This window comes from Atractosteus spatula, chromosome 7, assembly GCF_055471065.1.
Source record: "Atractosteus spatula isolate fAtrSpa1 chromosome 7, fAtrSpa1.hap1, whole genome shotgun sequence".
Classification (NCBI taxonomy): Eukaryota; Metazoa; Chordata; class Actinopteri; order Semionotiformes; family Lepisosteidae; genus Atractosteus; species Atractosteus spatula.
Window position 1 is genome coordinate 2,006,714 of NC_142712.1, and position 20,320 is coordinate 2,027,033.

The 20,320-nt window shown below is 43.8% G+C and overlaps 1 protein-coding gene across 1 annotated transcript; it reads right to left on the reverse strand.

Moving 5' to 3' along the window:
• Window positions 1–5,235: 5,235 nt before the first annotated feature.
• Window positions 5,236–15,527, reverse strand: arxa (aristaless related homeobox a). Its single transcript, XM_088920350.1, has 5 exons — window positions 15,095–15,527; window positions 13,668–14,223; window positions 11,997–12,042; window positions 9,641–9,969; window positions 5,236–6,253 (listed from the first exon to the last, which is right to left on the reverse strand). The coding sequence occupies exons 1-5, from the start codon at window positions 15,282–15,284 to the stop codon at window positions 6,013–6,015; spliced, it is 1,362 nt and encodes a 453-aa protein (XP_088776476.1). The 5' UTR covers window positions 15,285–15,527; the 3' UTR covers window positions 5,236–6,012.
• Window positions 15,528–20,320: the final 4,793 nt, after the last annotated feature.

The window sequence follows — 20,320 nt, forward strand, 5'->3', positions numbered from 1 at the left end:
TCTCAGGTGGCTCCAAGTTTCTAAAGGTGCGTTTTCATTTTTTATGTTTGGTGTTTCTCTGTTATTTTACTACCTCTTCAGATGAAAACCGTGCAAATGGAAACTTAGGGCAATGATTTTTTAGCTTGAGGAGCAACAGTGTTTCTTGCCGGAGTTGCTGGGGAATTCAAACTAATTATTTTCTTTTAAAAAGCAGCAAAGCCTGTTCAGTTCATCCTTCTGCTGAAATGAATCTGAGCTCCCTGTGAACCGTGGCACACTAGTCATTACCCAGCCTGTCCTTGCTCTCTGTGGTTCTTGCTGCAGAAACTGCTCGACGTGCCTCCAGTTGTCCTTTCCTTGGAGGGTTTCCCCTGTTTTCAGGCCTGGGGTCCTTGCTCTGGCTCTGCTGTGTAGAAAGGGCGCAGTGTGTGGCTGTGCTGCTCGGAGGTCCCTGCCAGCAGTGCCTGCGCTCGTCTGGGAAGGAGTCGCCTGTGCTCCGAGCACTGCTGTGATCTCGGACTGTGGCGCTGACCTTCCAGCGGCCCCAGCGAAAGTCTGCGAGCGTGCTGGAGTGCCGACTGACCGTGGGGGGGGGACGGCAGGGAGGTCGGGGCCGTCCCTTCTGCCCCGAGCTGCTCCCTGGCGATGACCGGGCTGGTCCTACAGCACCGCTCTCACCCCTGGGCCCTGCGAGTCGAAGGCCTTGCTCGGGACAGCAGTGACCGCACCTCGGCTCACTACCGGTGGGCACACCATGCCCAGCTTCCCCAGACACCCCTGGCGGGGTCACCCGGGCGTCCAGGACCGGAACACGAGCACAAAGGGCTCGGAGGTCCCGCCAACTCCGACTCCGACGCCAGCGCCGGAGTTTCTGTTTCTGGGCTCTCGTCTTCCTCTCTTCTCTTGTTTTTCTGCTGCCCCAGCTGTGCCACCCTTGTCTTGTGATTTGCCAATTATTTTGAGACCAGCATTGATGTCTCCACTTTAAGGGAGGGAATTGATCGGAGCTCCGCTTCTCTTGACAGCTGTAAGTGCAAACTGTTGTGGAGACAGAAGCTCCATTTTGCAGGGTGATGCCTCCTCGTTTATGACTGCCAAAGGGATCCAATATTATACAATAGTCATCAGCATCCCGTACACCGGTGAGCGAGAGGGGAGCTGTTCTGCTCATGTCAAGCTGTTGCTGTTGTCGGGGCCCACAGCCAGTCACCCCTCCAGAAAGCTGGGGACTCTTCAAAGCCACTTTGAGGCTGCAATTTGGGATGTTAAACCTGCACATAAATCTGGTAGCGCTCAAGGGGTGTTAGCAGGAGCTGAATGTGGCACTGAATTTAGAGCTTGCTGACACACCTCAAATGAATCCAGATTTTGCTAAATTGTTCATTTAGCAAAATCATGCGGAATGTGCGTGTCGTTGCTCCGCGCTGCGTGTTGACAACATACTGCGCACAGATCGAGGAAAACGTAATTAAACTGACTGTAAGCTGACCTGCATTTACCGTGTTTTGTTATTTAATCCGCCCACTTCCTGTTTCTGTAAAATCACATGAATTTATTTGTTCCCCATCATATACAAATCAAACCAGCCCGGCACCTTCCTGAACGCGATGCGCGCAGCTAGCGAGGTGGAACACAAATGTTTAGTCAATCTTTAAAAAAACAGTCGTGCGCCTCACCTGCATCCCGCACTTAACAGTAACACTCGATTATCCATTTTATCAACGCAGACCAACTGCTTTCCAAGTTCCTATTTCCATAAATACTGCATTACACATTACTTTATAATGCAGTGCTTAATGGATCATATTTGGAGTACCTCCACACTCCTGACAAAGACTCGCTCTGAATATGTGCGCGCGTATGAATATGTATTTATAGATATATATAACTACATCAGCTGAAGTGTAAGAAATAACCACTGCAATTCTCGCAAAATGCCTTTATATAGCAATTTACAAGATTAAGCCATCCATCCAGGTTTCGAATTTCACCCTGAAATTCCTGCGGCTCCTAGGCAGCATTATCGAGTAGTTGGAGGGTGTTTTCAGACTATGGTGTTCAATAGCAATGGTTTCTGCATTAATTTAACCACTAAGCTAATAAGTAGGTTTCGTTTTGTTATGCTAAGCTTTATTGCCTCTCTTTTGATCGGAATGGTGGTGTTGAGCAAAGCAGTAGACAAGGCATTCTTTGATGAGGGAATTAGTGCTCTATTCTTCCCCTATTATTCATAGCACAGTGGAATATGTAAGTACCTAGGGGTGTCAAAAGAGACCAGGCTCTATTGCAAAGTGTTCCCCTTGTTTTTCTGAATAGCTGACTATGAGATGATAAACCGCTTAATACACTGGGCTAATTGGATGAGAGTAAAAGAGATGGGAATTAAGGCAAGCCAAAAAGTAGAAAGTGCTACCAGCCAGTCATTCATCCTTTCACCGTGGTTTGTAGTGAACAGCCCCCAAAGGAAGCGCCGGGTCTCGCAAAGCGGCTTAGCGGCGTCTTTATGAGGGTCGGCTTGAGAGCCGCTGTTGCCCGCCGGTGGGCGACGGGTCCAGTCCTGCGAGTGGAGTCGGTCTTCGCTCTCCGTCCCTGCGGATCGCTCCTCAGGCCCTTGTGCGTGATTAAACGGAATCGACATTTGGCTTTTAAATGTGATTCCGGGAATCTGGGGCTTTGATGGTTTAAGTGCCCCCACCCCCCAAATATATATATATATATTCCAGTAGCGCGATTTCATCTTCGGCTCGTTTTCATGAGCCGGGGGCAAACGGGTGAGGGAGCTGGTTACCCGTTTCGGAGGCGTCGGGAAGCTTACAGGAGTTGCGAATTTCAGCGCTGTGCTCATTTCGAATAACCGGAGTTTTATGTCACCGCTCCGGGTGCGGTGGAAACGTGTGGTCTGCTGCGTTTTGAGACGAGCTGCCGCCGACACGGCGGGCGCTGGCGATGAATATTACCGGCCAGGGGACGGAAAGTAAGCGGCCTGACGCGCGGAGACGCGTCTTGAAAGGAGAAAAACACTTTGAGGGAGAGTGGCTTTCAGGCTGGGGGTCAGGCACCTCCTGAATTGTAGCAAGCATTCCCAGATATTAGGAGCAAATTGGGTTGCCATTCATTAATAATGTTCACAATAAGATTAAGCCATTCTGGAAACTCTCATAAAATCCCCTAAATACGCTCCAGTGGCCTTTTTAGAGGGAGAAAAAACTCCACATCATTCACCACTTGGGGGAGGTTTGAGAGGAGAGGAAAATTGGTTTCTTTGCTTAATGCTCCTTTGAAAAGACACTCCGGGTTTGTCATGCGTGACATGTCAAATGTTTAATATAGGCTTGATGGAAGTCGGGGGGTCTTTAACGCGCGATATTTATGGAGAATATTAAGTGTAGAATTAGGCCCGATCCAGCTGGAGAAAGTTGGAAGAATGAGTCTCCCCCTCTTTCGCCTTCCTTTCACCGGCCTCTCGGATCCCGCTTGTTCGCGGCCTCAGAATGAGAGGGAATTAGCCTCTGTAAAACAAGGAAAGTGAAAGCTTTTCATTGGAGCAAGCAATAAAGAGGAAGATTAATCCGGGAGGTAATTTCACGCGATTTGGTTCAGCACCATGGACGGGTCAAATGGAGAGAAATGACTTTGCTGAAAGGACTTCATTGATTGCAGTAATGGCACAGGTTCTGGCGAGAGATCCAGAGGGGGGGAGGCTTTAGAGTTAAATCAGGAACCCAAAAGAAAGGCATCCTGATAAACTAGTTGTTACTTCATTAATGAGAAAAGAGTCGCTTCAGCCGAGTTGGCATCACAGATGTTAAAACCAATTTTGCGGCTTTGAAAACTTTTTTAAAGCGTGTTTTGTTAACAGGCACATACAAATGGGCATTATCATTCAAATCCGAATTTATCCTCCCGCAGTCCTTCAAACGGCAAGCCTGATTGCTGAACATGTTTGGCCGATGGCAGTGCAGTTAGGCCGGTCACAGCCGGCCTCTGTGTCAACGGCCGAACGCGCGGTGATTCAAATGATACGCGTTCCTTTCCGTGACACACCGCCTTTTTCCCAGTACAAGTGGAATTGAAATGGATTTAATGTTTGTTATAGTGTTTAATGACTTTAAATTGAATGACGTTTTTTTTTAACGTTAAACCTCATCTCTTTTTTTTTTTCCCGGAAACGAAAAATGGGAGCAGACTCGCTCGCGTCGAAATTAGCTGCTGTCTTTTCCAGACGAAATCTCCTGAGACCCTCCTCTAATAACGTTAAATAGGCTCTTAATAGAACAAGTTGGCACCTATACTTAAACAACCCGGATTGCAGATCTATAGGCTTTTCAGCAACAGTGCAATGTAACTGAACAGTCTGCAAACAAGCGCCAGAGCCGGCTCCCGGAGACGCTGTTTAACTGCGGGCTGAGTAACCCGGGAGATTCAGCTACCATTTAGACCAAGACTGGGCCCGACGCAGACTTTGTCACTAAGAGCTAATGTAGTCCGACATCTCGTTGGAATGGGCACAAATTATTTCTAAATTCGTTTAATTTGTAGATTTAACGTTAATACACGAATTACTTAAATCGAAATAAAATGTTCTTGATTTATTCTATTGTATTTTTTTTTAGACTAAGGAGTTTTAAAATATTAGTTTCAATTAAACGTGATTAGAAATAAAAATATAATGATAGGATGAGTATATATTTCTGTGTCAGGTGACATTTTTATATGCCAGTCAAATAACTGTTGACAAACCTGCGTTCAGTCTGCAAATCGCTAGGTTGTTCATTTGCGAGTATCGTGAAGGTCGCTAGGCGTTTTATGACGCGCATAAAGCAATCTGCAAATAAAGTAATGTGTTTTTAGCAAAGCTCTAACTAAATATTTGCAGTGTCACATCGCGGAAAGTAATCTTGCTCTTCTTTCGCCCCTGACTGCGCGTTCCGTAAAATGCAGAAACGGTGTAAATTAGCAGACAATAACCTGACTTTAACACCAGGAGTGAAGACAAATCTGAAAACTTCCCCAAAAGAGCCAAGTAAAGTCAAGATCGCGTATTGTAATTCACCATACCTCGATTTTTCTACGTCGTGTTTTAAAAGATGACAATATTTCTTCTGTGTGACGTGCAATAAGTATTCAGAGTAGTTTATTTACTTGGTCTGCGAGGATGTTTTCATAATGGTGCCGATGGTGTCATGCATGTCCATTAAGACTGATCATGTCCTCTCTTCCCCGTGGGTTGAAATACAGGAGAAAGGGACGACGTGGCTTGTTCAACGTTTATTTTTAGTAGATTACTTTTCCTGGCCTCATCGGGGACAAAGAAAAGTACAAACATTTACATTACAAAAAAAAAAGGCATCATCGCCTCTCAAGGTTTTCAACACCTTCTGTGCCTCTTAATTTAAATAGTGTACATAAATAATATTCTAGGAATCTATTGTCTCACGAACACTGAAGAAAATCTACAGGATGACATCCATACAATACTATATCAAGTGCAACTTCTTCTTATAACATTTCAAATATACAAAGCTCTGTTTTGCATTTCTTCTTAATTACAATCCTATATACAGATGTACTGATCACAGTTTAGTGACTTAAACAGTCCAAGATCCTGGCAGTAGTATATGTTTCCCTTTGGCATAGCAACCTTGGTTACAGTGTGAAAGACGGGAGAGAACAGAACAGCCCTATGAGGAGACACAGCACACCTGAGCCCTTCACCTGGCCTGTTCCCAGTCTCTTCACTTCCACAGCCGGGCCGCTGCCCGCGGGTCCGGACTGCTTCAGGCCCAGCCGCTGGGCTCAGAGAGGCTCCCAGGTGTGTGCCGAGTGTGCTCAGGTGTGGCCCTGACCGGGAGGGGAGAGACTCTGGCGTGGTGTGGACTTGGTCTCGCCCTCAGCGGGACACTGCGGCTCCGCGCCTGGCCTGGCCTGGCGGTGGGTGTGCCAGGGGGCCGGGGGGCGTGGGAGGTGTGCCGGTCCTCTGCGGGTCATTTGGTCGTGCTTGTTTCCGGGCCGGGCCGGGCCGGGCCGGGCTCAGCACACCTCCTTGCCGGCGCCGTTGGCCGGGAGGATGTTGAGCTGGGTCAGCTGCGCCGAGTGCTCCTTGGCCTTCAGTCGGAGGGCGGCGATGCTGGAGGCGCGCCGGTCGGCCGCGGCTGCCGTGGCGTCGGACAGGCCGCTGGCGGGCACGGCGCTGTCCACGGCGGGGGCCGGCTGCCGCAGCAGGGTGGCAGCAGTGGAAGCGCTGGTCAGGGGGGCCATGCTGGAGAACAGCCTGCCGGAAGAGAGGGGGCAAGAGGAGAGCGTGCTGAGGCACCGTGGGAACCCCCTCCACCTCTCCCATCGGTCCGCCCCACACCGATAAAGACCCGTTCCAGACCCGTCTGACTGCAGGCATGTCAGCTGGCTTCTCCTTAACACCAAGGAAGAGACAAGTGCCTTCCTTAAAAGGCCAAGGGCCCTGTACCCCAGTGCCCCGGGGGGCCCCTGGAGGCTCACTCCCTGGCTGCGGCTGGCTTGGGAAGCTACCCCGCCCTCCTGTACGTGACGGAGAAGACCGTCCGAGCTCTGAGCCGCTGGATTGCTCAGGTATGAATGCACAATCTAGTTATGGATATATACAATCATCCGAAGGATCTGAATGGTAAATCAGCGAGTGCTCCAGCTAAATGCATAGGACTGATAACCTAGTTAATCACCTATTATTAGCATGAATGTGTCTGCCCTGGTGATTTGCTCCAGTGCCAGAACCACTGTGCTTCCTGCAGCAGGAAAAGATTTGTCGGAGCAGAACTGAGAGTATTAACATAAAAAAAACATTGTGCCGTAATTTCGCTGTAATATGGGCTGAAATGAATATATAATAAGCAGAGATCAGGGTGAAAAATACATCTGGGAAAATGTACATCTTCAGTGGGTGAAAGGCAAAGCAGCCGCTCGCTGGCCACCTTTCGTTAGAGAGGTGCTGTTGGGTGGCAGGGCTGTGAGGGGGAAACTCCTTTTCCTGCAGTCACATGCATCATTAAAGACCTGCCCAACAGGGCTGGCAGGATGTGTGATTAAAACAAGCGGCACGAATTTGCCTGGATTTGAACAAAGTCAGTGTGTGGGCATCGGTGGAATGAGAACCGAAACATTCCAGTGGAATCACAGATGGAGGTGAAGCCAGCCCGTCCTCTTTCCACTGAAGGTCACTGACTCCTCTCTTGAAGTCCCAGCACAGCCAGGTCATTGAATTGTTTCCTTTTTGATGTCCACATTATTGATCAGGCGAGTACATGTTGCATCACACTCTTGGGAAGTCCTGCTATCTGCTATATTCACAGCTTTTGCCACCCCAGCTTGGTAGACCTGCCTCTCTAGCAGTAACACACTCGCCTGATGCCTTCAGTCCAGGGCTCTAAGCTTTAACCATGCAAAGTTATATAGATAGATATACAGATTCCTAGTTGGAAAAACAGGATTGCAAAAATGTTCCATTTAACAAAATATGATGAATCTTTTTCGCATCACTGAATAGGAGTGCACATAATGAAGTTGAGGCCCATCTGTAATTTCTTCCAATAAAGAGCTGTAGCACCTCTATTTTGAGGATGTTTTACATAGAGCTTGAATTGAAAATAAAATGTTATTCTTTGTTGAACAGGATCTGTATGAGATGATTGCTTTGCAAGACTCTATTCCAGGACTTAGTTCAATGAGAAGTTACTGTGTGGTTCTGCCAATACAGTACAGTTAGGCAGTCACCTGCCTTTCATTGAAAATTTCCTCACCTCAGTTCTCTTGTGCCTTTTCCTCACTGCCCAAATTATCTCTGATCAGCATCTGCTAAAATCACTTCATTGACAGCTGCTTGCTAGCCAGTCTGCACAAAAATGCTAATGGTAATTAGAAATTCTCTTTGCTTCACAAATGTGCTCACATATCGCAGGATATTGAAAGTTCAATGAAAGAGCAACACCTTGACATTTATCAGTTTACAGTAATTTTTCCAGATTTATTTTCAAACAAAACTCTTAAGTGCTTTGTGAGCATTTTATCCATCTTTGAATATTAATCAACGATTTGGATGCTTGAGAACTCTTCTGTTTCTACTCAATGTTTTCTGTTTTTTTTTCTTATTTGTAAGAAATATAGGCTTCTGGATTTTGTCCATCATTTGAGTAATGCTTTTGGTTAAAGTGGAATAAATTGAGGTGACAATTGGATATAAATCCAATTATTTCCCAGTTATTAACGATTATTTACCAATTATTATTACAGTTGTTGCCAATTGAGAATGTTAATAAGCATCTGTAAATGGAAGGTAATGACGAGGTTATTGTAGAATTAGTTACAGGGATACATCAGGTCATACATTAGTATGAACACTGCTGTCTCTCTGTAGATGCTTTATTAAAACACTGCAGAACCTCCATTATAGTGAACTGATCATTCATAGCACATCTTTTAAATTCTTATTTCCACAAATTCACTTAAGTATTACCATCATTGCTTAGTAACTTAATTATTGGTACAACTACCCCCAGAACCTGTCAGGGGTTTTTGCTAAAATAGAACTAATCTAATCCTTTAAATGCAAAACTATATCTCATATGTGATTTGTACAAGGGAACCTACAGAAAATCCATTTAAAGACACATAACCAAACAATATGTATTTTATGAAACTCAGATGGGTAGAGAATCCATTTCTGCAAATATTTCACATATTAAACATGCAATTTGTCTAGACATAAAATAAATAAGGTTACCTTTGGCCATTACCGCCTATGTACAGAACTGACTGAAAGAAATAACCAATTGTCCTGTGTTATGGCTTGGGGACGTCCTGTGGATTTCATCCAAACTGTAGTTCATTGTTATTCAGATGCATGTACGGGACTTATTTCCTATTCAGTTCATTTTTATTGATCAGAGGTTAACATCAGTTCCAAATTAATTCCATTTTTTAGTATTGCTGTTCAATGCAGCTACATAAGCACTGCATGGGGTGCATCTCTTTCTAATACACTTTGTATAGAAATGTCCTCACAAACAGCGCACTTTAATAACAGCACCACATTGAACTGAAGCCTTAATGTTTTTTAACATATCCCTTCGAGTGTCTTACTGGAGGTGTATTGACGGGGATGACACTTCTCGGAGAAGGCAGAAATGCCTCTATCTCCACAACTGCGTGTATCTACAGTATGAAACTCACAACAACCAGAAGTGAGGAGGGGTTACATCAGAGTTTCTGGATATGTTAAAAAAAAATCTCTGTATTTCCCTCTAAAAGACATACCTAAATTTCTTCCAAAGCTGTAGTTATTTGAATGCATCTCAGACTCTCACTCCAGAAGTAAGAGTTGTACCCTGCTTATATATCAGAGGAAAGTATGTCTTATTCCTGAGGAATTTTGTACTTTATCCTTTAAGAGGAAACTGTGTATTTTGTTATTTTGTTTGTTGATGTTGTACCGCACAGCTTCCAGTCCCGGGTCTCAAGGACTGAGTTCCCTATGAAGAGACGATCCCAGCGTGCCAGCGCCGGCCTGCTGCTGTCTCTGAACCTCTGGAGACACTCGTCCTCAGCTCCTAGGGGCTCCCAGGGGCTCCCAGGGGCCCCCGGGAGCGCGCGGCCTGCTAGCGGTCTGTCAGGGGAGGAGGAGGAGGCTTACCTGCCGAAGGTGGGGCTGATGAAGGCGGGGTGCCTGAACATGGCAGCCCCCAGGAAGGTGCTGAGGCCCAGGGGGGTGCCGGCGGGGGGCAGCGAGGAGCTGGCGGGCGGCGGGAGGCCCGGGAAGGCGGCGGCGGCGGCGGCGGCGGCCGCGGCGGTCCAGGCGGACTCCAGCGCGGGGTGGTGCGGCGGGAAGGGGCTGCCGTCGAGGTAGTGGCTCAGGGGGTGGGTGGCGGCCAGGGGTCCCGGGAAGGGCAGTCCCGGGGGGTGGGTCTGCACCCCGGCCTTCTCCCTCTTCCTCCACTTGGCCCTGCGGTTCTGAAACCACACCTGGCGATGGCAGAGGGGGGGGTCACAGGGGCACACCGAGAGCGCGGCCGTGGGCTTGAGCGTTTGGTCTCTAACGCCCAGCTCCACTCTCTTTCACCTGCTGCTTCAGCCAGGCCTAATCGGCCCTGGAGACTCTGGACTGGAGGCCTGCCTGGTGGGGTTGATTTAGACCATTCCAGTTCCTCTCTTGCTCTCTTCTTATCTTTCTTGTTGATATTAATATTACCACTAGTGTTACTGATGACCAGGAAGTGTAGAAGTCTCCTAACATGCACTGCATAGTTGCCACTGTTTAATCATCCGGGTAGTTAACTGTGCGTTGGTGAAACAGGTGGATAAAGAAGACATTGCCTTCCGTTTCACCTCCGTGCCAAGAAACATCTCGGTCACAATTTGACCATTTAATTACTTGTAGTTCTCTGTAAATCGCTTGGACTGCACACGTGTATGACTGCGTGCCTAAAAGTGCTATATTGGCCAATACGGTTAAATTTTCATTCACGAGAAGAAAAAAAAAGAAAAATGTTTTTAAAACTACTTTTAAATTATTCATTGTTCAGGGATTCCTTTTTAAATCTCCGCTCATTTTGCGCTTGTTTTTCTACTTTTATGCTGTGTTAATCATATTAAACGCGCGCATTTCTGTAAAAGCCTGAAAAAAAAACTCGCTTCAGTTAACAAAAAGGCTTCGTTTCGTTTTAATGAGGTGACAAATAGGCAGAAAGTCAAAGTTAATTACACGGCCTTAAACCCATTTCCTCATGGCCCGTTAGCCTAAGTTTCCTAATTAAAATCCGGTTTAGCCATCCTAAATATGGGAGGGAAGAGATAATTAAGAACCGTGTTAACAAAAGATGGGGACAGAGAAGCTGAAAGGCTCGCAATAATTATTAATACTCTTTAAATTAAATTCCCATCAGAAGGATAGACCAGAGCGAGAAAAGTTATTTAACTTTCCCACGTCTTCTCTTAACATTTACCATCGCAGCTGAAATATGCTGGTCGGCGGTCACATCACCTCTGACAATAGAACAATGTGTCAACAGTTTATAAAAAAGAGGAGGGAGGGATTGTTGTACCGTATAAAAACTTAAAAACTCCCACTATCTTAATGTAAGGAGCTGTTGTGTATTAAATCAGCCATATGGAATTGATTAGCCTTTATCGCCGCTTGGTTGTAACTGTAAAGTGGTTTGTTCATGTACTGCCCCAAACTAACATCTGTTTTATGCAGGCAAACAGGACATCCCTGTGTTTATTGTCTCTGTGGTTATGAGACTTGGTTTAGAAATGTAAGCCACACTGTGGTGGGCGGGGGCGGGGGGGGGGGGCTGCTGGCATCAGGCAGGCATCAGATCGATGCGAGGCTACTGCAATCAGAAAATGGGAAATCAAATAGTATTATCCGGGCTCTCCTCGATCCCGCGAGCAAGGAGAAATCAAATACCATTTCACCCTGAAACAGCGCTGTTTACTCGGGCGCTAAGTGTGCTTTTATGAATCACAATTGTTCACTTAATTACAGAGAGAATACGTTACATTTAATGCCCTTCAGCGTGCGGAAATTATGATTTACTTGGAAACGCCGCTTAATAAAAGTTAAGAATTAACTTTAATTTTGGTATTTAACGTGAGTGGTTTGTTTCTTATAATAATTACCAGACCGTTTCATTTCACAATCTTACTACTCCATTTATAGAATAAAAATATATGTATATAAAAAGATTTATTTTTTCTCTTCTGGGAAAATTTCGGAGAAATAATAACTACACATATATGTATTGGTTTTTTGTAAGCAGTTGCGAGAAACCTCGTAAATATAAGATCTATGAATACTCATTGCACATTGCCCTGAATAATCACGGAATCTAGAAATATTAGGCCCGTTTCGCGTAACATTGTAGCAATGTAAAATAATAAGCATTAAAAGTTTGAAACTTTCATCCTTTAAATTTATAATTTTATTATACATAAAGCGTGTATCGATTAGACAAATTACATTTAATGAAAAAGTTCGAAGCACTTACTTGAACTCTGGCTTCTGTCAGGTCAAGTCGCATCGCCAACTCTTCTCTACAAGACACAACGAGCGGGGAGTCACGTTATATGTTATTATATTATAAATATTAAATACACACTAAGTATTTCAAATGACAGTAAGTCTCGAGAAAACGAAGTCTGCGGAGAAAACATAGACAGGTGTTATTAGAAATGTATATTTAAATGGGGTACAACACAATATAAACAGGAAACACAGGACCTAACGAATATTTTTTTTCTGAGAAATACTTGCTTTTTAAATTCATACAAACTGGTGTAATTACCTCGATAAAATTCAAAGAACTTTATTCTACCTAGTTGTTATGTAAATATGTTGTAAATACGTACGCGCAAAAAGCTTGATTTTAATTAAATTTGGTTATTGACATGATGTTAAACAAGACCGATGTACAGCTTATATAGTCACAAATATTCTAAACCATTCCAGTTTATTTGGAAAAGTCATAACAATGACTGCTTCCTTCTTCAAATCTGAGAAAATCTGAGAATGCGTTTTTTTACTCCAATATATTGGCTGTTTTAGCTTATCTTTTCCTTATAGCTAATTTGATGAGCAAAGATGCAATAACACTTTCAGATGGCTCTTGTCATTCTAATACTTGGGGAACCATCTTAGAAACGATTTAGCCTTATAACATTACAATCGCTTCTTTTAAGTTTGTTTTTCAAAACGCCAGCCTCTGAACAGCAAGAATTATAAAGGTGCAAACCAAACGAAATATCAGTAAAAATGAATAAATGTCTTCGTGATGATAACAGTAATGAATATAATTAGACGCATCTATATATGTTGTGTGTTTCGTTGAATATCTTCGACTACCATTATGTAAAAGTCGGCTATAAATCTCGTTTTTTCTAAACTAAGTTAAATAGGCTTTAATGATTTTCCTCTAATTTTCCCAACTTTAAAGTTTTATTTTTTTCCTTCCAGAGACCCGAAGTGTATTTTTAAGTGTCGTTTGAATATTCGATTTGTTCTGAGAAAATGCAGTAATTCTATCAACTCTCGGGTGAAGGCGGTGTCATGGGTTTACCAGGTAAAATGCGATTCAAATACCACAGGCCTGTTTTTTGTGTATGTGTATTCAATTCGTTCAGTATAGGTGCCAGAAAATAACGGAAATAGAAAACTATAAAACAAAACATAAATATTAATCTAAGCAAATACGCCACAAATTATTTCGTTTTGTTTCTAACAGGACATGACGTTTGAAACGAAGGACAACGACAGGACATTAACTGTCACTAACAGGACATGATGTTTAGTAAATTGATCAGCAGTGCGACTCCGCACTTCAACCGAAAAGTTTCTATCCGGTTTGGGAAACGACCCCACGGGCCTACTGGGTAACGTCTTCGTTAAAAAGTTTCGCTGGGAAGCAAGAAAATCAATCCAATGATTTTCTAACTTGGTCGGATAAATAACAGCCGCGGGTAAATATGATTCAAATTTTTTTTTTCAAACTTTAGTCTCGTTTCCGCGCTGTGTTTGAACGTTACGCGCGGACCGACTGGGTCCCCCCGGACCTGAAACGTCAGCCGTGCGCCCGGGACCGTCCAGGCAGGATGTCCGACAGCGGCGCGCAGTCACACCCCGCCCCCGCCCGGCCACCCGGCGGAGGGCCGACCCGGCGTACCTGGTGAACACGTCGGGGTAGTGGGTTTTCTGAAAAGCCCTCTCCAGCTCTTCCAGCTGGTAGCTGGTGAAGGTAGTCCTGTATCTTCTCTGCTTTCGCTTTAGCATTCCCTCTTCCGTGTCGCTGCCCGCGGACAAACACACGCTGTCCTCCCCGTCCTTAACATCCCCATCCGGCTGCAGGCCCTCTTCGCCCTTCGGGGACAGCTCCGCGTCCCCGCAGCCTTCCTCCTTCACGGCGTCTTCCTCGAACTTGAGCGCCTCCAGCTCCACCCGCTCCTCGCCCGCTCCGCGCTCCGCGCCCGGCTCGCCGGCGCTGTCCCTGTACGTCGCGTTTTCCCGGTACGACTTGCTGCGGCTGATGCTGACCTGCGGCGCCTGGATGATTTTCAGGCTCTCGCAGGTCTGATCCAGGACCCTGTCGCCTTCTGCCTTCTCGCCGTGCTCGTTAAATCCTCTGCCGGCGTCCAGGTATTTCCCGCCCTGGCCGTAGAGCCGGCGTAGCTTCGGGGGCAAGTGGATCTCGGAGTCGAAAGCCTGGCTCTCTTTAGCCGAACCTAAAAATACGATCCACACGGATGCCACGGTTAATCTAGTCAGAGCTGTGAAAATGCACTTAGGAATGCAGTTAACATAAATCATCTATAGTTCAGTAACACTTAAGACAACAGCATATTCAAAACTTCATTATGTTAAAGGATAATAACACAAAAAAATGTTATTTTGTACCCTCGACAGCTTTAATAATGTATTAAGTAGTTTTAACGCATTTAACTGAAAGTAAAGAAGCACAGGGTGTATTAACAGTAGCGTATAAATAATACTCTAACCTGAACAATGACAAATATTAATGAAATGTATTTAGTGGATTGTTATAGACTCCTTATACTGCCACAACAAGATTTCGTTTTTAAACACGTAGCCGATGGGTTTTGAAATTAAGGTCGTGAAAACCTTCCCCACTCCTATTTTAATGTTTGTCGTTCTGCATTTTGTTTTTCCTCTGACAACCACGGGCACGTATAAAATGAAATGTCGTGATGTTGTCGGTCTAATATATTTAGCGCAATCGAAACTTTGAAAACTTGGGGACCACTTCACCAAATGGGCCGTTAACTCCACTTCCTCCTCAGCGCTGCTGGCTTCGTTTGCCTGAATGACTAGTCTCAAGCGTGCTATTTTAGCGGAGTGAAACGAAACATTATTTTCCAAATTCAAACCAGCCTCATACCGTTCATGGCAAAACTCCCTAAAGAGAAAGGAGCAGCAGCAGGCGTCGCTCGGGTGGTCTGGTGGGAGTCGGTGATGATAGCTGGACCCCGCGCTTGTACAGTACCTAAGCGTGGCCAACAGGTCTCTGCAACCCTCAGCCTACTTTCGAGGTGTCACGCCAATCGACAGAGCAGGCCGGGCAGAGCCCCGTCTTACCTTCGCTCGCCTTCTCCAGGTCCGCCCTGCCGGGCAGCGGGGGCAGCAGCCCCGGCGCCCCCATCAGCCTCATCTTGCAGGGGCTGCGCCGGCCCAGGATACTGTCTATGCAGTAGGAAGACAGTAAAGTTGGCGATTTACTTTTGCACTCTGTTCTCTCGGAGACGTCTTCCTCGTACTGACTGCTCATTTTCCCTTCGGTCCCCGCGTCTGGCGTCGGACTGCAGCACGGAGTCTCCCGGTGGCGTGGCCCGCTGCTCCAGTCGCCGCTCCGGACTGGGACAGTACTGGCGGAGGCGCAGAGCCGCCGGGGCTTCGCCCTCCAGTCTCCCGGCGCGCACGTGCTCCGCCGCTCTTGATTGGCTCCCGGAGGAGAGAGAGAGGGAGAGAGGGAGACAGAGAGGGGGAAGGAGGAAAAAAAACTCCAAGGATCTTTATTTTTCTTTTCCATTAAGAGTTGACATGGGAAAGAAATCGAAACCTCGAAGTGGAGTTGCCGTTTCTTGGATCGAACTGTATGCGAACCTTCACCACCGTAAAAAAAATAAATAAAACAAAACAACCGAATTCAAACTTCAAAAGTGAGACCCGGAGGTCACAGTAATGCTCCTGGAATAAAGTCGCAAAGACAGAACCTCAGTCTCACAAGTACATTGGACCTGTAATCGTATTTCTATAGACGTTCTGCAGGTGTTTAACAGATATTTAATTTACCCACAGGGAAAAAGAGGGATATATTTGATAAAAACTCCGAATACAAGATTTGTGTTTCCAAATTGCACTGATGTAAATTCAGGAATTGATTGATCTAAATATTTAAAACCAAATTGCTTATAGTTTCTGCACATCTATGTAGGAAATATTTTACGAAACTAGGAAACATGTCAAAGTCATAGCGCCAAGTCGTTTTCAGATGCTGCGTTCGTGTCCCTTTTGCTACAATTCTTCTTCAGGTCTGTTTGTATAATTAACGAAATAGATACATTTCGGCTTTGACCTAAGAAGAAATGTATTTTTTTCTGAACATAGATGCATAAAACAAGGCGTCGGTTCCTTGTATAAATTCCAGCCCATATTTTTGTGCTTTCTTTATTCGGGCGTATTAAAAAAAATGAGTGTTGCTAGAATTGAGCAAAATATTAGGTTATCTCTGTTAGCAATATCTTCATAACATAATATGGTTAAATCAATATATAATTACCAAAACGAAATTGCTGGTGTACTTTAAACATACGCCGTTAAAAATAACATTCTCTTCTCTGGATGCAGAATACAAAATCTGGGACATTTTCGATTTTTAACGCGTGAAACTATTATAATGTTAGCAGCCCCAATGTAACATTTCTTGTAATTCCCAGTAATATCCGACATATATAGAGATCAATTAAATATTAAGTTAGACTGTAAAGGAACAAAATATTTTGAACTAAACAGTAAACTGGAGCGGCATAATTTTGAAATATTAAACGCAAAAATTGAAACTTGAATGTTCAGCGGTACCGCCAGACAACAAGCACCTTGTTACTGTAAAATGTAGCACTTGTGGAAATAATATTATTGTGGCTTTTTGGGGAATGTTAATCACATTATTGTGATATGACAACCTTTGTACGAGTAATATTCAATTAGACGTTTGAAAAAGAGATCCTAGAATAACAGATGCAAGATGTATACTTTCTCATCTGTAAATGAAAAAATTATGACGTTTCCATTTACACCGAGAAACAGTTTCTTTACAAGTAAGACTTCCATGTATTGTCCAATATGGTGATTTTTGCTGATAGCTTCGCTGAATCTATTCCATTTTTTAATTAAGTCTCATTAAATTGCTTTGCTTCTGGATAGCCGCTTATAAGTCTTTGTATCGAATGGGGAAAAAAATCACTGAACCAGCCTTTAACAACTTAGATGATTGACTTAAAAAAGAGATAGGCTGGCAATAATGGTACTAGAGCGCTTTCTTTCGATAGTGCGGCTGTAAGCCGTTTTTGTAATAAGGCAGAAGAGTGTGTTGAGAAAGATTGAGAATGTAATTTTAAATGAAAGTCTATTTAACCCGCTGTGAATGGCATGACCTCATCCGCGGCTCAGACCCATCGCTGCTAAAAGGATCGTTTTCAGAATTCAATCCCCAAACTTCAACAAGCTACAATTTACTCTTTCTCTATTTATGTACCAGCTCAGTTATACTGCGGGATCTGCCAAGCATGAAAATAATAATAAAAAATAACGCCAGTGAAAAACTGTAATGAGCAAAGTTTATAGGAAAAAGAACAGCGATGAACTTTCGAAGTATTTTTTTAAGTTTTCTTTTTGTTTCTGTTCAAGGACCTGCTGTCCATTGAATATAAAATGTTACTGATTAAAACATGGAAAATATTATCCGACAACGAGAAAACTATATTTTGCACTGAGAAATATAGTACCTATACAAGTGACAATATCGTTTTGAAACCCACAACGAAAATAATCTTAGTTATGAATTATGCTATATTGTATTGAATGCGCTCTCTGTTCGTTTGGTCTGTTTCATATTTAACAGAAAACGCAGAGTACCATAATACCCTATTACCTTCCTGACAAGATGCGGGCTTTTATGGACATTATGTATTTTGTCCCAGAAAACATCCGCACAAACACGTTGTCTTCAAAGCAAATATTCATGGTTCCTGGATTTTGGTTCATGACATACCGTATGAAGGCATTTAGGTCCCGGTCCGGTCCCACAAGTAAAAACAACGATTCCATAAAATAACAGCATCGTTTGATCGTTGTACTAGAACATATTTTTCTGTGCCTAAAAATTCAGCACTTTTTATTGAGTAGTCGATGTGAGTAGTAATGCTATTTCATTTATATGCATACACGCGAGAAAAATAACAACGTTGATACAAAAAAACTTTCTAATTGGAGCGTATATGGGCAATAAATATTGGCGCCCGAACTGACCCCAGCATTGTTGGCTGTAACATGTTACTTGCAAAATAAAATGCATTATTGAGTCAGAAACTTTAGAAGCCACTTACTCTCAGATCAACGCAATAATAATAGTAATGATAATATTAAAAATATTTTTTTTCTGGTCACAAATAGAAATGTACTATAGACTGATATTTAGAGACGCCGTATAATTTAGGGACACAATTTGATTCATTTATCCTGGCACTGTTATTAACCCTAGAAAATAAATGTCAGCCTCTGTTATTTCCAGCGGGGCACCATCGCTTTGTTTAAAATGCACTAATTACACGCATACATTATAAAAACGCACATTTCTTATTTTCGATTTGCAATCTATTTAAAGCGCCACACGCAGGTTAACAGATCCAAGCGAACCGGGAGGATTATAACGCAATATTGAAGTTGCTGGAGAGGAACAACCTGCGTCTTCCTCTCTGAGTCTCTAAATTATTATAATTTCGCATTAGCTGCCTAGGTTAATAAACCGTGCAGCAGGCACTGCAAGGTGTGTACGAGTAAATGCGCCTTCGGTTTTATACTTGTCTGAGGGGAAACGCTGCCGAAGAAACCCACGGTTCAGTCTGCTGTTCCAGTCGAGACAGGAATTATGCTCAGTTTAAATACCACTTAGATGTGTGGGAAGGTGGGTGATGTGGCACTATGGAGACAAGGTGTTTTTATTAGGTGAATTTAAATAGACTACATTTAGGCATGCAGCTCATTCAATTAGCCCTTTTGTCGCGCCATCTTGTGGCGTTTCTGGGAAGGTGCAGTTTTCGTCTGTCCGTGAGCTAAGTCTCCGCATACGGTGCGTGAGGAAATGCGGTTGAAGTGGTCAGAAAGAGATGCGAAAGATTCCAGTTTCCTTCAATTTCAGATTTTCATATAGAAGAATAAGTCCGTTTTCAGAGATCCGAGCTGGCGCCACCTTCTGTCTTCTATTTTCAATCAACCCACAAACAGCAAAATCATATTATGGGCAAAAAAGCTTAATTCTAATTAATCATTAACTGATTTAAAGTAGCTGATGTCTAAATTTTAATTACATATCTGATTTCATTGATTAAGGCTGATTCCCTGTAATTGCACATAATTGCGTATTAATTAAAAAAATCTTAAGCGTTTCCAGTGATAGTCAACCTTTGCTTTGCTTCTCAGGCTGACAACATTATCTGAATGTTAACTGTTTAAAAATTCCTTTTATTTGGTCTCAACTCACCTCTGAATAAATTAGAAGTAGAGTATGTTCTCAAAATGCTTCTTTGTGACAAATGCAGAAATAAAAACTCTTGATAGTAACAGTACTCGTACGTGAACATATTTACAGGTATTGTGTTCACACAGCGTAATAATATACATGTGTGGTATACATATGAGACATAAGACTACTGTTGGCAGGAAGATTTTAAATCCAAAAAAATGAATAAAAACTTGAAATATTTTTTCTGCTTACTGCATTTTTATTTCATGACACTCATGAATTGACTCCACTGCACGTTTCATGAATATATATTGACCTGTTTTTCGTTGTCATTATGGGGAATGGCAGTGAGCTGTGGAAATAAAAACGCCACTGTTTTTTGGCTGTGTCTGCTCATCGGCTGGAAGTCACTAAGTTCTCATACAGTAGCAAGGAAATATTTTGGGTTTTTTTTAGCTTATTTTAGAGCTAAAAAGAACACAAATCAAACGGTATATATTCTAGAAGACTGTGTTGTTTTGCCTAATATCCGTATAATTGGGAATGGGTGCAAGCTGTGGTCAGTCCATGCCCTCACCCAGCTCAACTGCAGCCCCTGCTTGTCTTTTTGAAGTCATATAGATGTTATTTGAAGAGCAAGCATGGCTTCCATTGTTAACAGTTCTACACATCGAATTGATGTGAGATTGATTGTTCAGAGGAGCTGCGTTTCTCAGGCTTCACTACATTGCCTGCTGGCTGTTCTCACGCAGAAGAACAGATCACAGTCCAGGCAGAGAATGAAGGGACTTGAAGAATGTAACAGGCTTCCTTTTTTATGTCTTGGGTGTGAACACAGCCATGCCCCTCTTGTTTCAGCCTAGCGAGACCTGCAGACACACTCCCACGAGATGTGCTTTCTAACGCCTTGCTTGAGGTGTCATCATGCTGGTCCCCACTTGAACCGAATCCCATCACTCTCCGCGCCCCGAGCGAGTCCGAAGATTCACCTTCTCCGTTCCAGAAGCCGGGGAAATGCCGGTGCTGGAGGAGTCGCCTGGAGACAGGTCGTCGGGGTCTGTGGT

Bases quoted from the DNA above. Each gene is read 5' to 3' on its own strand.
- arxa (XM_088920350.1), bottom strand. From the start codon at position 15,284: ATGAGCAGTCAGTACGAGGAAGACGTCTCCGAGAGAACAGAGTGCAAA. The intron at 9,970-11,996 runs GTAAGTGCTTCG...TGCCATCGCCAG, and splicing joins TGACAGAAGCCAGAGTTCAA to GTGTGGTTTCAGAACCGCAG. The intron at 6,254-9,640 runs GTAAGCCTCCTC...CTCTTCCGGCAG, and splicing joins ATCAGCCCCACCTTCGGCAG to GCTGTTCTCCAGCATGGCCC.